The 16,543-nt window shown below is 42.6% G+C and overlaps 1 protein-coding gene across 5 annotated transcripts in view; it reads left to right on the top strand.

The window, feature by feature from the left end:
- LOC112230402 (striatin) overlaps positions 1-16,543 on the top strand; it is a 90,657-nt gene that overhangs the window by 70,126 nt on the left and 3,988 nt on the right. For 3 of the 5 annotated variants that reach the window (XM_042310901.1, XM_024396690.2, XM_024396693.2), the window contains 9 exons: positions 1,777-1,887; positions 5,727-5,870; positions 6,156-6,292; positions 10,964-11,139; positions 11,587-11,634; positions 11,944-12,065; positions 12,430-12,597; positions 15,700-15,840; positions 16,307-16,408. In XM_042310901.1, coding sequence (XP_042166835.1) covers positions 1,777-1,887; positions 5,727-5,870; positions 6,156-6,292; positions 10,964-11,139; positions 11,587-11,634; positions 11,944-12,065; positions 12,430-12,597; positions 15,700-15,840; positions 16,307-16,408 — 1,149 coding nt within the window. The remainder of the gene's footprint in view (positions 1-1,776; positions 1,888-5,726; positions 5,871-6,155; positions 6,293-10,963; positions 11,140-11,586; positions 11,635-11,943; positions 12,066-12,429; positions 12,598-15,699; positions 15,841-16,306; positions 16,409-16,543) is intronic. The other 2 variants (XM_024396691.2, XM_024396692.2) reach the window with 2 other exon arrangements.

Below are 16,543 nucleotides of genomic sequence, written 5' to 3'. Positions count from 1 at the left end.
GGGATCCAGTTGAAGACAGCCTATGTTCAAAGTAAATACTAAGTAGTATGCTAGTGTAGACATTAGAACACAGCAAATGACAAATTGTCTGATGCATTGACAATCCAGTTATTTTTATGAATACTTTAATTCAATAGTAGTTCATATAAATAATGGTGACTATTAAAAAAAAAGACATCTTGTATTATTGGGATAATTAGAGGTCAATTCCGTGGGAAACTGAGTTGTTCGCATTTCTTTGTTAACAATAATTGAAGAAGCCATGAGCTGAACACACAGCAAAGGATGGATGGATGGTATTAAAGGTCCAGAGGCAGCGAGGCGCTTAGCTGATCAGTTATGAAACGGAGTTGTCATCAGCAGCTCTGTGTTCACCACCGCCTCTTGATCCCACACTGCCGCTACAGACCAACGATGTGTCCCAAATGGCACCCTATTCCCTATATAGTGCACTATTTTTGACCTGAGCCCTATGGACCCTGGTCAAAAGTAGTGCACTATATAGGGAATAGGATGCCATTTTGGATAGAACCAGAAACATCTGTCGCTGAGGGCTGCAATGGGGAAAATAGAATATCCGTTCTGTTTACCATATATTATATGATCATGCCTGCATCTGAAATTAGAAGTATTCATATGCTTATAGGTATAGATACAGATAACTCTGCACATTATTAGACTTTTTTGTTGTTGAAATTCATTATTTGGGGGATTTTTTTTGTTCTTTAGCCAGTTTACGCTATAAAACCTACATGGTTATTGCTTTTGATATATAGAACATTTCAAAACATGACAGAGTTATTGAATGACATTGCATTTTTGTGGGGGGGTATTGAATGTTTTTTGCATTATTTTAACATTAGCATGTCGTTGGTATGCTGTTTGCTGCTATTGATGTTGCGGCACAAAGGACAAAGCCTTGCAGAGACTGAGTGAGGCATGGCGGCTGTTCCACCATATGCTTTGTTGTCACCTAATTTGGCAGGACACAGCTTTCTTTGACATTTAATATTTTTGAATACATTAACGCAAACATTTTCAGGATTGCTGCCAGCCATCAAATTAAACATTTGATGTCAGCTGTATTTTTTTTGTCGGAAGCCAATCTGGCTTATTACACAAAAAAAAATTTTACCCCCCAAACCCTTTGTTTAATGGCAATTTTTGTGTTTTGTACGTTTGTGTTTTTATGTTTCCATGTCGAGTGGTGCAAAAACTGTAACCCTCAGGCATGACTCAATTCTCCCTTTCCATCCCTGTCTGTTGTCATATGAGAAGAGAATTTGACCGGTTCTCTTCCTGACTGACCCCAATGTGTTGACATCATCAAACCCCTTATAGTTGCTTTGAGAGAGGCCCAAATGCCTGTAGAAAACATGAACTTGGGGCTCTCGGTGGAAGAAAAAAAGTGTATCAGGAAGAATTTCCATCACACACTTTTTTTTTTTACATACCGCAGCAAATGGCGATAATGCAACATACTGTACATTGCGGGTCTCAAACCAAGATCTCCCAGCCCGTAGGCAAACTTGCTAACCACTGCTCCGATAGGGGTAACACACTTGGAGGGGGGGGATCTTAGGCAAGTGTCTCTGCAATACATTTTACAGGCGATATTAGAATTAAAGAAGCCATCTTCACTTGAACCACGTTTAATTTCATTACACTTTGAATTTGAGTTTCGTTTGGTCTGGTTCAGAAGAAAGTTCTGGACACTGACCGGCTTCTCGGGTTTCTGTCCCCCCCTTCCCCCCCAACCCCTTCCCTCGGGTGTAGAGAAGGAAGAGCAGTGCCCCATGCCTGAGGCCTGGGATGTGGACCAGGGTCTCATAGCCCAACTCAAGGAGCAGTACAGGAAGGAGCGCAAGGGCAAAAAGGGGGTGAAGAGTAAGTCTATCAGGCCTTCCCTTCTTTCTTTCTCTCCATTGCGTTCTATCTTTCATTCTTTCTCCTTGTTCTTGCGATAAGAGCTCCTCTCTCAGGTTGAGGTGAACTATGTCATGCAAAAATGATATTTAACAGACACGTTAAGCACGTTTTAGACACTCTCTTCCTCCCATCGCTTCGTTTTGGCGCACCTTTTTCGGCCATCTAGTACCCCTTCTCCATGTTTGTCTTTGCTTGTGTGTGGCTCTGTGCGTACATGTTTGTGTTTTAACATTTCAATGGGATTGCAATACACTGCCTCCCCTCACAGTGATCAGACCCATGCAGGATAATTTGATCACTATTGTAAGTGGTTGATCACTATAACCACATTCACTATAAGGAAAGTGCACTGTACTGCATTCCTAACCCTCTCACTGTCGACATTACTCATTGCTGTTTTAAGTTGCACCCATAGAAATATAATTACTAAAAAGAGCTTAGCCCATCAGACCACAGCAATTTGACTGCACCCTCGTGGGTACACTCCGTATAGGTGACATGGCTCACCCATTATGGCCTCATTTTCTAGGAATGGGTGCGCCCCTTCTAGTAATTCTATGTCTATGATTGCACCATTCTACTTTTGAGACATTCCATCCCCACTCCGTCATGTTTGTACCGGTCTTTATTATGTCATCGGTTATCAGCTGCACCTGTGTCTTTGTATGTGTGCTGGTTCCTTTTTTATTTCTCTGTATTTTTCAACCATTCCAACTTCTTATTTTCTGTGAAAGTATGTCAGTGTCAGTGACTTAACTCTCCTTTCCTGCCAACTTCAATTGCCTTCATTTTTCTATTAGTTATTTCTATGTTCTAGCTACGAAGTCCTCCTTCACCAAGCGTCAGCCATGGACCTGCTGTTCAATCTGCTTTTAACGTCAGATCGGATTTAAGCGCTGATCTGGAGATTGTCAGGCTGGATATCTGCCTTCCCAAAACCGAGACGATTTTGTTGGGGGTGTGTTATAGGCCGCCCAAGAAGAATGCATTCTATGAAGGTCTTGAAATTGTGTTGTCAAATTGTAATGATTCCCTGTTGAAGGAAATAATTTTGTTAGGGGATTTCAATACTGATGTCTGCAAAAAGAATAGCCCAACCCACGATATATTTATGCACTTTTGTAGATCACTTGCTCTGACCCAAATGATAAAAGATCCCACCAGGATATGTGAAACAGTGCAAAGTATGATTGACTTAATATTGGTGTCTGATAGATCTAAAATATTGCAGAGTGGAGTAATAGTATATGGAATCAGTTATCATGTTATTACATTTTGCACAAGGAGGATTTTTAAAGATATATTTAAGTGTCACAAAAACATTAGAATCAGAGGTCTCAAAAAATACTCTGTTGGAAAGTTTAAGAAGGAAGGGGGTAAAATTGACTGGTCACCTGTGCTAGATAGCGTAGGAGTAGACAGTGCCTGGGAAGTCTTTAAATGTAGATTCCTTGATGTGGTGAATGTGATGGCTCCCATTAGACGGGTCAGGGTAAAGCAGAGATCTAGCCCTTGGTTTAATCATGAGATTCTAGAATCTATCCAAGTAAGGAATAAGGCCTTTAAAAAATTTACGAACTCTCAAGAGCAGCATGATTTTTTCCAATATAAATGTCACAGAAATGAAGCACAGAGCAGGATGGATGAAGCTAAGAGGGGTTTGCTGAGAAAATAATTGAGAACCAAAATGACCCTAAAAAGCTTTGGAAATCATTTAAGGAACTAGGCTATAGTGGTACTACCATAAACAAATTAAACAGTATTGGACTGAACATCAGGGGGAAGATGGTATATGAAAAAGCAGAGGTTGCCAATGAATTCAACTCTTCTTTTTCTTTTTTTTTCTTTCTACTTCTGCAAGCTGGTTAGCAAGCTGCCCACCAGTTCTGGTTTGTATGGAAGCAACCAAGTCCAGAAGTATTATGTAGAGTTAGGGGTTCAGCCAAACTCTTTTTATTTTGCAAAGGTAGCAACAGCCAACAGAGTCAGTATGCTGGCAGAGCTTAAATGCTCTAAAGCCACAGGCCTGGATAATATTCCTGCAAGGTTTCTTATAGATTCTGCTGAGCAAATTGGCCCTTGTATTACGTATATCGTTAATCTCTCTCTTGAACACTGTACCTTTCCCAGGGACATGAAACAAGCTAAAGTTGTAACTCTGTATAAGAAGGGGATAAAGTCTGACCCTGGGAATTATAGACCTGTATCTATCCTCTGTGTAACATCAACGTTCCTGGAGAGAGTTGTACATGAGCAAATGTATGAATATGTTAACAAACAGGGTCTAATGTATGATTTTCAGTCGGGTTTTAGAAAAACATACTCCACTAATTCATGTCTACTTTACTTGACTGACTTCATCAGGAAATAGATTTATGAGGGATATTTCTGTGGAATGGTACTGCTTGACCTACAGAATGCCTTTGATACAGTTAACCACAGTCTCCTAATCTCCAAACTAGAAGCACTGGGGTTAAGCAGTATCCCTCTAGGCTGGGTAAAGTCCTATTTATCAGGAAGGGAGCAAGTAGTAGAGGTTAATGGTTCACTGTCTCATGCAAGTTGTGGCGTTCCGCAGGGGAGCGTGCTTGGGCCTCTGCTGTTTTTGTTGTATATTAACAATATGAAAGATGCTTGTTCTTGCTGTCTTTTTCTTTATGCGAATGACTGGTGTCTCACAAAAGTAAAATAAGGTTGGAGAGCGTACTTAGCACAGAGCTTACTAACATTAGCAAATGGCTTGGAGATAATAAGCCATCTCTGCACTTAGGGAAAACTGAAGCAATTATTATTTGATCCAGGCCTAAATTGAGTAGGTCCTCTGAAATCATCTGAAAGTGTGGAATTAGGGGGTGAGGTGCTGACTACTAAAACCTCTGTTAGCTACTTGGGATGTATCCTTGATGGAAGCTTGGGAGGTGTGAGCATGGCCAATAAAGTGCTAGGGAAGGTTAATGCCAAGACTACATTTTTGGTTAGAAAGTCAAAGCTGCTTGATAAGGACTCCATGAAAGTGCTAGCTACTTCCCTCATTCAATGCCATTTTGACTATGCTAGTACTTCCTAGTTTGGGTGCTTATCTAAACTTATGAAGGGGGAGCTCCAGATAGCCCAGAATAAGCTGATCGGGGTAGTATTGAAGGTGAGTCCACGTACTCACATAGGCAGGAGCTGCTTTCAGGAACTAAACTGGCTTCCTGTTGAGGCTAGGGTGTCCCAGATTAGACTAGGTTTGGTTTACAGGAGTATTTATGGTCCTGCGCCCAGATATCTAAGTGATTACTTTCCCCGTGTTAGGGATGCACATAATCACAGCACCAGATCAGGTGTTGCTGATGTGTGCTTATACAGGTTCAGGAGTAATGCTGGGAAAGGTACTTTCTTGTATACTGGAGCCTCAGAATGGAATGAGTTGCCTCTGCCCATAAAAACTACGTCCTCTCTGGGCAGCTTTAAAAATAAAGTAAAAATATGTTTATCTTCTGTGCCTGTATGAATAACCCCTATGATGTAACTGGAATGATGAGATAGATGTTCTTCTTCTCTGTTTTTGTTTTATTATTTCACTGCCATACTGTGTTTGATCTTGTCTAGCCATCTTGTCTCGAGGACCACAATGGAAACCATTTTTTTAAATGGTTGAATTAATAAACTAAACTTCAATCTTATAAAGTTTCTCAGTTTCTTCTTGATCCTCTCTGTACACTACTACTTCTCCTCTTCCTCCCTCTCCTTTCCTTCTTTGTCTCTACTCCTTCTCCATGATCCTCTTCTCATCTTCCTCATTCTCATCCCAGGGCCTAATCGGTCCAAACTGCAGGATATGCTGGCCAACCTGCGAGACGCCGAGGATCTCCCCTCCATGCAGCCCCCCGTGACACCGCCATCCCGGCCCAGCGTCCCCAGGCTCAACGAGCACGAAGTGGGCCACCCCGAAGAAGGTAAGACGAGAGCTTAATTGTCCCCAAAGGGTTTGAATTTACAGAATGCACAGTTTCCAAATATATATAATTGACTGTAAATAATTGAATTGACAAATTGACAGAACAATATCTAATAGGCCCAAATACCAATGATGGTTATGTTTCAGTAGAAGTCATTTAGTGTTTTGACTTCTCTGTTTGTCCCTTTGTCCGTCTGTAAATGTTTCCCTACCTACTTGTCTGGTATATTTGCCTGTTTAATTTGTTTGTCTGGCTCACTGTCCATCCATCCATCCATCCCAGTGGAGGCCATGACGTTTCCGCCCACGTCAGGGAAGTCGTTCATCATGGGGCCGGACGAGGCGGCGGAGAGCGAGCTAGGCCTGGGCGAGCTGGCCGGCCTCACTGTGGCCAACGAGGCGGACAGCCTGGCCTACGACGTAAGCACCTCTGGGGGGATTATGGGAGGATGGGGAGGTTGAGGGGAGGTATGGGGGAGAGTGAGCTGAGGCTGGGCAAGCTGGCGGACCTCACTGTGACCAACGAGGCAGACAGCCTGGCCTACGACATGATTACCTACCTCTGCGGGGAACGGAGGATGAGGAAGGGGAGGGTAAGGGGGGCGAGCTAGCAGCATGACCGTGGCCAACAAAGCCGACAGCCTGGTCTACCATGTGTGGCATCAGTCCTTCCTTACACGGGCCAACAAACACTGCCAGATGCAATGGCAAGGCAGCTAGTAATGAATGAAAACCTTTATTATGACCAAAACAACACACATTTTTGCCCCAAAGGGAATTTTATTTACATATCATGACCACAGCAATCCTAAAAAAAATAAGTAAAATGGACATAGCAATCAACAACATTCAGCTAATCACATCAAAGGGCACCACCACCAAACGGTGGGCAGAAGCATTCACATATTACATTTTCTGGTGTGTGTGTGTGGAGTAGAGGTCGACCGATTATGATTTTTCAACGCCGATAACGATTATTGGAGGACCAAAAAAGCTGATGCCGATTTAAAAAGAAAAATAAACAAAATATTTGTAATAATGACAATTACAACAATACTGAATGAACACTTATTTTAACTTAATATAATACATCGATAAAATCAATTTAGCCTCAAATAAATAATGAAACCTGTTCAATTTGGTTTAAATAATGCAAAAACGAAGTGTTGAAGTAAACGTGCAATATGTGCTATGTTAAAAAGCTAACGTTTCAGTTCCTTGCTCAGAACATGAGAACATATGAAAGTTGGTGGTTCCTTTTTAACATGAGACTTCAATATTCCAAGGTAAGAGGTTTTAGGTTGTAGTCAATATAGTATTTATAGGACTATTTCTCTATACCATTTGTATTTCATATACCTTTGACTAGTGGATGTTCTTATAGGCACTATAGTATTGCCAGTGTAACAGTATAGCTTCCGTCCCTCTCCTCGTCCCTACCTCGGCTCGAACCAGGAACACATCGACAACAGCCACACTCAAAGCAGCGTTACCCATCACTCCACAAAAGCCGCGGCCCTTGCAGAGCAAGGGGAATAACTACTCCAAGTCTCAGAGCGAGTGATGTTTGAAACGCTATTAGCGCACACCCAGCTAACAGGCTAGCCATTTCACATCGGTTACACCAGCCATTAGGCTGATAGGCTTGAAGTCATAAACAGCGCTGTGCTTGCAAAGAGCTGCTGGTAAAACGCACAAAAGTGCTGTTTGAATGAATGCTTACGAGCTTGCTGCTGCCTACCATCGTCAGAATGCTCTTATCATATCATAGACTTAATTATAACATAACACACAGAAATATGAGCCTTTGGTCATTAATATGGTCGAATCCGGAAACTATCATTTCGAAAACATTTATTATTTCAGTGAAATACGGAACCATTCGGGTTTTTTTATCTAATGGGTGGCATCCCTAAGTCTAAATATTCTTGTTACATTGCACAACCTTCAATGTTATGTCATAATTCCGTATACCCTGACTCTGCGTGATTGTTTTTTATAAGATAAGTTTAATGCTAGCTAGCAACTTACCTTGGCTTCTGCTGTATTCGTGTAACAGGCAGGCTCCTCGTGAAGTGCAATGAGAGGCAGGTGGTTAGAGCGTTGGACTAGTTAACTGTAAGATTGCAAGATTGGATCCCCCGAGCTGACAAGGTGAAAATCTGTCGTTCTGCCCCTGAACAAGGCAGTGTTAACCCACCGTTCCTAGGCCGTCATTGAAAATGTGTTCTTAACTGACTTGCCTAGTAAAGGTATACAAATAAATATTTTTAAAAATCAGCGCCCAAAAATACAGATTTCCGATTGTTATGAAAACTTGAAATCGGCCCGAATTAATCGTCCGTTCTGATTAATTGGTCGACCTCTAGTGTGGAGCCCCATGGACAACTCTTTCAGCACTTAGGTCCCTCGGGGCAGCAAACATCTACTGCTTTACATTGCCGTGTAGCAGAAGATTGATTGATTAGCTAGATTTAGAAACTTTGAGCTTCCAGACTGGAACACAAAGTAGAAGCCAGTAAAGCCATATAGCTGTGCAGCGATGCTCCCTATCCAACTTGACAGAGCTAAAGAGGATCTGCAGAGAAGAATGGGAGAAACCCCACAAATTCAGGTGTGCCAAACTTGTAGCGTCATACCCAAGAAGACTCTAGGCTGTAATCGCTGTCGAAGGTGCTTCAAGTAAAGGGTTTGAATGCTTATGTAAATGTATATTTCGTTTTTTATATTTTATACATTTGCTAAAATTTGCTTTGTCATCATGGGCTATTGTGTGTAGATTGATGGAATTTAAAATATATATATATATTTAGAATAAGGTTGTAACGTAACAAAATGTGGACAAGTCAAGAGATCTGAATGCACTGTATTTATCTAAAAATCCAACCTATTTTTCAAAGCCTGAGCCAGTTATTGACAGATAAGACTTATACGAAGTGTACACTGTGAGAAAACCCTAGGTTTACTGTATTGTATGAACCCCAGGTGAGTGAGTAGGAGGAGAGTGAAGTTTATACTGATCTTGGTTCAGTTTAGCATTTTCCCTGGTCATGATTAGGGTTGGGGGAAGGGAAACTGATCCTAGGGAACTTCACCCCAGAGTGCTGGAATATGTGTAAAAATTGGGATCAAGCTGATTGGTAGTGTAGGTTTATGAGCAGAATAAATTCTCCTACTTTATTAACTCTATTAACTGTGCTTATATACATAGGCTTTGAGCTAATGAGTGCAACTGCAAACAGAAGCCTTGAAGTCAATAATAATCCACAGAATTGAACCAAGCTTATGTAAGAGGCTGGTCCCCAGCTTTCAAAATGTCAATATTTAAACAGGCTAGTCTGATTAGCATGTGCTTTGACTTTTGCTTTTATTGACACACACACACACAAACACGCGCCTAGACGCATACACATTAATGCAAGAGTGCACACACAGAGGCACATGCGTGCACATACACACACTCCAGATCAATTGAATGCGAAATGAACTCTGCTGTTGTATTGCTGTAGAGAGCTAGCATGCAGAATGAGGTTGGGATTGAAGAGACTGTTATATTGCTCAGTTGGACCCTGTGTGGGAGGACACCATAATGTTCTAATTATATTTCTAGGATGGACACTCATCTCAAAATAGGCATGGATTTGTGTGCATTAGATAACATTAAAGTTTGTATGGTAACTTTCATACTAAGATATTGCAGCTCTAACAAGCAGGAAATGAAATGGATATGCAGTGACTATCTACTGAGGTCAAGCACAAGGGGCACTTTGCGTACATACAGTTGAAGTCGGAATTTACATACACTTAGGTTGGAATCATTAAAACTCTTTTTTTCAACCACTCCACAAATTTCTTGTTAACAAACTAGTTTTGGCAAGTCTGTTAGGACATCTACTTTGTGCATGACACAAGTAATTTTTCCAACAATTGTTTACAGACAGTTTGGCTATAATGACCATCGTTATGTTGGGAGGAAAAGGGGGAGGCTTGCAAGCTGAAGAACACCATCCCAACTGTGAAGCACAGGGGTGGCAGCATCATGTTGTGGGGGTGCTTTGCTGCAGGAGGGACTGGTATACTTCATAACGTAGATGGCATCATAAGGCAGGAAAATAATGTGGATATATTGAAGCAACATTTCAAGACATCAGTCAGGAAGTTAAAGCTTGGTTGCATATGGGTCTTCCAAATGGACAATGACCCCAAGCATACTTCCAAAGTTGTGGCAAAATGACTTAAGGACAACAAAGTCAAGGTATTGGAGTGGCCAGAACTGAAAAAGTGTGCACAAGCAAGGAGGCCTAGAAACCTGTCTCAGTTACACCAGCTCTGTTTGGAGGAATGGGCCAAAATTCACCCACCGTTTTGTGGGAAGCTTATGGAAGGCTACCTGAATTGTTTGACCCAAGGTAAACATTTTAAAGGCAATACTACCAAATACTAATTGAGTGTATGTAAACTTCTGACCCACTGGGAATGTGATGAAAGAAATAAAAGCTGAAATAAATCATTATCTCTACTATTATTCTGACATTTCACATTCTTAAAATGTGGTGATCCTAACTGACCTAACACGGGGGATGTTTACTAAGATTAAATGTCAGGAATTGTGAAAAACTGGGTTTAAATGTATTTGGCTAAGGTGAATGTAAACTTCCGACTTCAACTGTATTTAGAGGCTTGGTAAAGAGCATAGCACCACTGAACTTGCATAACAAACAGGAACCAACCTTAAGTCAAGTGTCGTAAGTGTCTTTTTGTAAATTGAAATAAATAAGACAAAACTAGTGACTCCTAGCTTGCTATACCTTCTGAAACATTATTGTACAGGAGTACGGCTTGAATCCTAATAATAATATTTTTCAGATCTTCTATATTGCTTGCTTGAAAAAGCTAAACAAAAACAATCAAATAACAGCTATATGACAGAGTAGGTCTGGACTGTGATTTTGAGGCTTTCAAGCATCCAACAGATGGAGCGACAATCAAGAGGGAACCACATGGCTTGAGCAGAGGGAGGAGTTTGTCATATGGGGGACATCTGTCTGCAAATCTCCAACTGACATCAATACTCTTTTCCATTTTTCTCAGGTGACCAGCAGTCAGGATGCGCTGCGGAAGACGTGGAACCCCAAGTTCACGCTGCGGAGCCACTTTGACTCCATCCGCGGCCTGGCCTTCCACCCCGTGGAGCCCGTCCTGGTCACTGCCTCCGAGGACCACACCCTCAAACTGTGGAACCTCCAGAAGACCGCCCCCGCCAAGAAGTAAGAGTTCACATAGGCCTACCCTGCTGTCAGTCAAACACCTGGATCATATTTACTAGACCCCAAACAATTAAAATGTTTGCCTTCATTTAACCAGGTAAGTAATTGAGAACACATTCTCTTTTACAATAACGACCTGACCAAGATGAGAGCGATACATAGTAATAAAGAAACTCTCGGTGTGCACTAATGAATAAGACCCAGTCAAAGACCATTATGCTTTTAGCAGGTACTTAAGTAGTGAAAGTGGATAACTTGGTCACTTTCAATGGGGTAAGAGTCATGTGGAATTGTTAAGAGCACTATAGTAAAAAGGCAATCGATAGCTAATTTATGCCTTTTTCTTATACATTTCTGATGGCTGTTATGGGACATTTGGTTTTAGTTTGTGTATGCTCGTTGGATATGTACATCAAAGATAGTTATGTCCCCTGTCTGTCTTCCTAGGTGTGCTGCCCTAGATGTGGAACCCATCTATACTTTCAGGGCCCATCGGTGAGTAATCTTCCTTATCCACTATAACCCAACCTTTTTAATAACTGGACAGCTGGACTGATACTCTTGTATACATGAATAATTTGTTCTATCAAATGTATTCCATACAAACCATCAAATGTACATATTCACATACTTTGTATCTTTCCATAAGTAAAACACTACAAAAGTGCAATGAGAAAAAAAACAAGTGTTGAATTTTGTAGTAATAGGTATTGCCACTTTCTTCTGTAGGAGTGCGGTGTTGTGTTTTGTCTTCCCAAAACAAGTTGAAGTTAATAATGAGATGAGTTTTCCTGTCTTCTGTAGGGGTGCGGTGTTGTGTGTGACCATGAGCTCCACAGGGGAGCAGTGCTTCAGTGGGGGGGTGGATGGAACCATTCAGAGCTGGAACACCCCTAACCCCAATATTGACCCCTATGACTCATATGGTATTCCCCCAGTTGCCTTAGCTACACCCCTGATTATTAGTACATCTCTCTTCTTTCTCTTTTTTCATATTCTCTTCATCTCTTCATTTCTTCACTGTTCTCATCACTTTACTCTTCCTCTCTCCACCTATTTTCCCTTTCACTACATTGCCCTTCTAACTCTCTATCTGACATTCCTTTCATCCTCCTCTTTCACTCTTTTTTTTTTCCTGTCTCCACATGATCTTTCGTTACTCTCCCATTCCCTCTCTCCTTTTCCCCTCCCTCCTTTTAACTCTCCCCACCTCTTAATTCTCAACCTCTACCTCTTCATAACCCTCCTTCCTTCTCTCTCTTAACTCTCCCTCTCTCTTTCCTGCAATAGAGCCCTCGGTGCTGCGGGGTGCGCTGCTGGGTCACACTGACTCAGTGTGGGGAGTGGTCTACAGCTCGGCCCACCAGCGCCTGCTCTCCTGCTCCGGGGATGGCACGGTGCGCCTGTGGAACGCTGCCAACACCTCCCCCGCACTCGCCATCTTCAACGAGAAAGGAGGTGAGGTGCTGAACGCAGATCAGATCGACGACATGATCCCCCAATAGACTTACATTGGCTGTCCCACACAAAACTGCACTAAGATCAGTTCATAAAACAGATGCCTCACACATATTTTACTTAATGTTCCACAACGTCTGCTCTAGGATCAGCTTACAAAACACCAAATTCACCCTCTTACACAGACTGTCCCACATAACCACTGCTCTAGGATCAGCTGATAAAATATATTTGTCATTTCACGCTATACAATGACCTAAAATCTGCCCCATAGAGTTACTCCAGGGTTTCCCAAACTAGGGGTCGCGACACCATGATGAAGATGGCACCGGAGGGGATGGCTGCCGTTTTATGGGCTCTTAACCAGTCGTGCTATTTAAAAAATTACAAATAAATCACATTGTTTAACTTATTTTGTACCCAATGTTGCTGCTACCGACTCTTATGACTGGAAAGAGCTTCTGGACATCAGAACAGTGATTACTCACCTTGAACTGGACAAATCATTTTTCTTGAATGAGTCGGACGAGAGGGATTTACTCCAGACACCCGACAAGGCCCTTATCCCCGTCATTCACAGGAGAAAGAGACGGAGATATCGCAGAAGGAGATCGGGGTGCCTTGTAAGGATCCGGCGACGAGTAGCTAATCTGCCTTTGCCATTGGTACTATTGGCTAGATAATAAAGAGGATGAACTACAAGCACGTATATCCTACCAACGGGACATTAAAAACTGTAATATCTTATGTTTCATCGAGTCGTGGCTGAACGACAAAATTAATAACATATAGCTGGCGGGTTATGCGGTGTATCGGCAGGATAGAACAGCAGCCTCTGGTAAGACAAGGGGTGGCGGTCTATGTATATTTGTAAACAACAGCTGATGCATGATATCACAAGGTTTTGCGCGCCTGAGGTAGAGTATCTCATGATAAGCTGTAGACCACACTATCTACCAAGAGAGTTTACATCTATATTCTTCGTAGCTGTCTATTTACCACCACAAACCGATGCTGGCACTAAGACCGCACTCATTGAGCTGCATACGGCCATAAGCAAACAGGAAAATGCTCATTCAGAGGCGGCACTCCTTTAATGCAGGGAAACTTAAATCCATTTTACCTTATTTGTATCAGCATGTTAAATGTGCAACCAGAGGGGAAAAAACACTAGACCCCCTTTACTCCACACTAAGAGATGCGTACAAAGCTCTCCCTCGCCCTCCAATTGACACATCTGACCATAATTCTATCCTTCTGATTCATGCTTACAAGCAAAAACTAAAGCAGGAACCACCAGTGACCCGGTCCGTAAGAAAGTGGTCAGATGAAGCAGATGCTAAGCTACAGGACTGTTTTGCTTGCACAGACTGGAATATGTTCCGGGATTCTTCCGATGGCATTGAGGAGTACACCACATCAGTCACTGGCTTCATCAATCAGTGCATAGATGTCGTCGTCCCCACAGTGACTGTACGTACATACCCCAACCAGAAGCCGTAGCTTACAGGCAACATTCGCAATGAGCTAAATGGTAGAGCAGCCGCTTTCAAGGAGCAGGACTCTAACCCGGAAGTTTATAAGAACTCCCGCTATGCCCTCCGACGAACTATCAAACAGGCAAAGCGTCAATGCAGGACTAAGATCAAATCATACTACACCAGCTCCGACACTCGTCGAACGTGGCAGGGCTTGTGAACTATTACAGACTACAAACGGAAGCACAGCCGCAAACTGCCCAATGACACGAGCCTACCAGACACGCTAAATTACTTCTACTCTTGCTTCGAGGAAAGTAACATTGAAACATGCATGAGAGCATCAGCTGTTCTGGATGACTGTGTGATCACGCACACCGTAGCCGATGTAAGACCTTCAAACAGGTCAACATTCACAAGGCCGCAGGTCCAGACGGATTTCCAGGACTCCGAGCATGCGCTGACCAACTGGCAAGTGTCTTCACTAACATTTTCAACCTCTCCCTGACTGAGTCTGTAAAACCAACATGTTTCAAGCAGACCACCATAGTCCCTGTACCCAAGAACACTAAGGTAACCTGCCTAAATGACTACCGACCTGTAGCACTCACGTCTGTAGCCATGAAGTGCTTTGAAAGTCTGCTCACAACACCATTATCCCTAGACTCACTCCAATTTGCATACCGCCCCAAGAGATCCACAGATGATGCAATCTCTATTGCCCTCCACACTGCCCTTTCACACCTGGACAAAAGGAACATCTAAGTGAGAATGCTATTCATTGACTACAGCTCACCGTTCAACACCATAATGCACTTAAAGTTCATCACTAAGCTAAGGACCCTGGGACCATACACCCCCCTCTGCAACTAGATCCTGGACTTCCTGACTGGTCGCCCCCAGGTGGTAAGGGTAGGTAACAACACATCCTCCACGCTGATCCTCAACACCCCAGTGGTGCGTGCTCAGTCCCCTCCTGTACTCCCTGTTCAGTCATGACTGCATGGCCAGGCATGACTCCAACACCATTTGCCGAAGACACAACAGTGGTAGGCCTAAATCACCGACAACGATGAGACAGCCTATAGGGAGGTCAGAGACCTTTCTACACAGAAGATCATACAACATTATTGCTTGATGGTCTTCTGAACTTCCCAATACCTTTCTGATGCATTTCAGTTACGTCAAACCATACTGTCTTCATATTGAAATACTGTCAAAAATACTGTGACTGATTTGTAATTAGACTGTCATAGTCCCAATTTAAAAGTAATCATTGGCCATTGATTGCATAACTTTTTTTACATGGTGGGGGTCGCAAAACACTTTTGATATCAATATGGGGTCGTGGGTCAATAAAGTTTGGGAACCTCTGAGTCAATTCAGAACTCTACCTGCCCCAAAAAGAGGTCTGACCTAGGACAAACCAGGTCCCCACAGCCAAACCCTAACCTCTCTACCTTTATCCGATTCAGAGGTAAAACTGATCAAGAATTAGCTCCATAAAGAGTTACTCAATGCAAAAGAAGGTCTGACCTAGGACCGTGGTCACCACAAGCAAATCCTGCCCCCTACAGCAGAACCACTGCTCTAGGATTAGCTCACAACCTTTTCAACTCTTCAGAACTGGGCGTCCCCACGTCAGTGGACCTGGTGTGCAGTGAGTCGGCCCACATGGTGACGTCATTCAGCACGGGGGAGATCGGACTCTTCAACATGGAGACGCGGCAGCTGATCCTCAAGCTGGACCAGACTGGAGAGCCCGGTAAATTCTGCTGCCATTTTCTACACAGTGACTATATGGATTTGTAACTCGAAAGAGAGTATTTGAGTGCAATATGCGCTCACTAATATTTTCTTTCATTCTCCCTGTCAACTCCCTTTACCCCTCTTGTCACAACATAAATGTTTTATGTTTATGCATTAAAGGTCATACTCTTATTTTGTTGGTGTACTCGCTTCAGAAAGTTTCCTTAGCATAATTCTTTGTTATATTAGCAACAGGGCAGAGCAGCTGGTATATCAGCACAGTCTGCAATATAACCCTAGTACCCACCAATTATATTATAGCTCTGTGGATGTTCAACTCCCTACTTTTGAATCATTTTGTCTTGAGTTTTAACTCTCATTTATCATGTTGTTCTGACAAATGACTACATGTAAATGAGAAAGGCTAATCGGCAATGTTCAGTTGAGTTTCCTGTCTTTTCACATCCACCCCGAACACAAAGAAGCCCCGTGCAAGATCAACAAGGTGCTGAGTCACCCCACTCTGCCCATCACCATCACGGCCCAGGAGGACCGACACATTCAGTTCTTTGACAACAACACAGGTGAGATAGAGAGCGACCAATTGCCGAACCGACATTCCAGCTAGAATGAAAATGAAATGTACACATAGTAAGACAAACACATTTTGTCACAGTATAAAGTGTACCTATAACAGTTGGTGTAAATACAACATTGAG

The sequence above is a fragment of the Oncorhynchus tshawytscha genome, linkage group LG32, assembly GCF_018296145.1.
Source record: "Oncorhynchus tshawytscha isolate Ot180627B linkage group LG32, Otsh_v2.0, whole genome shotgun sequence".
Classification (NCBI taxonomy): domain Eukaryota; kingdom Metazoa; phylum Chordata; class Actinopteri; order Salmoniformes; family Salmonidae; genus Oncorhynchus; species Oncorhynchus tshawytscha.
The sequence above is the reverse complement of the archived record's forward strand: the minus strand, read 5'-3'. Positions and strand labels throughout refer to the sequence as shown.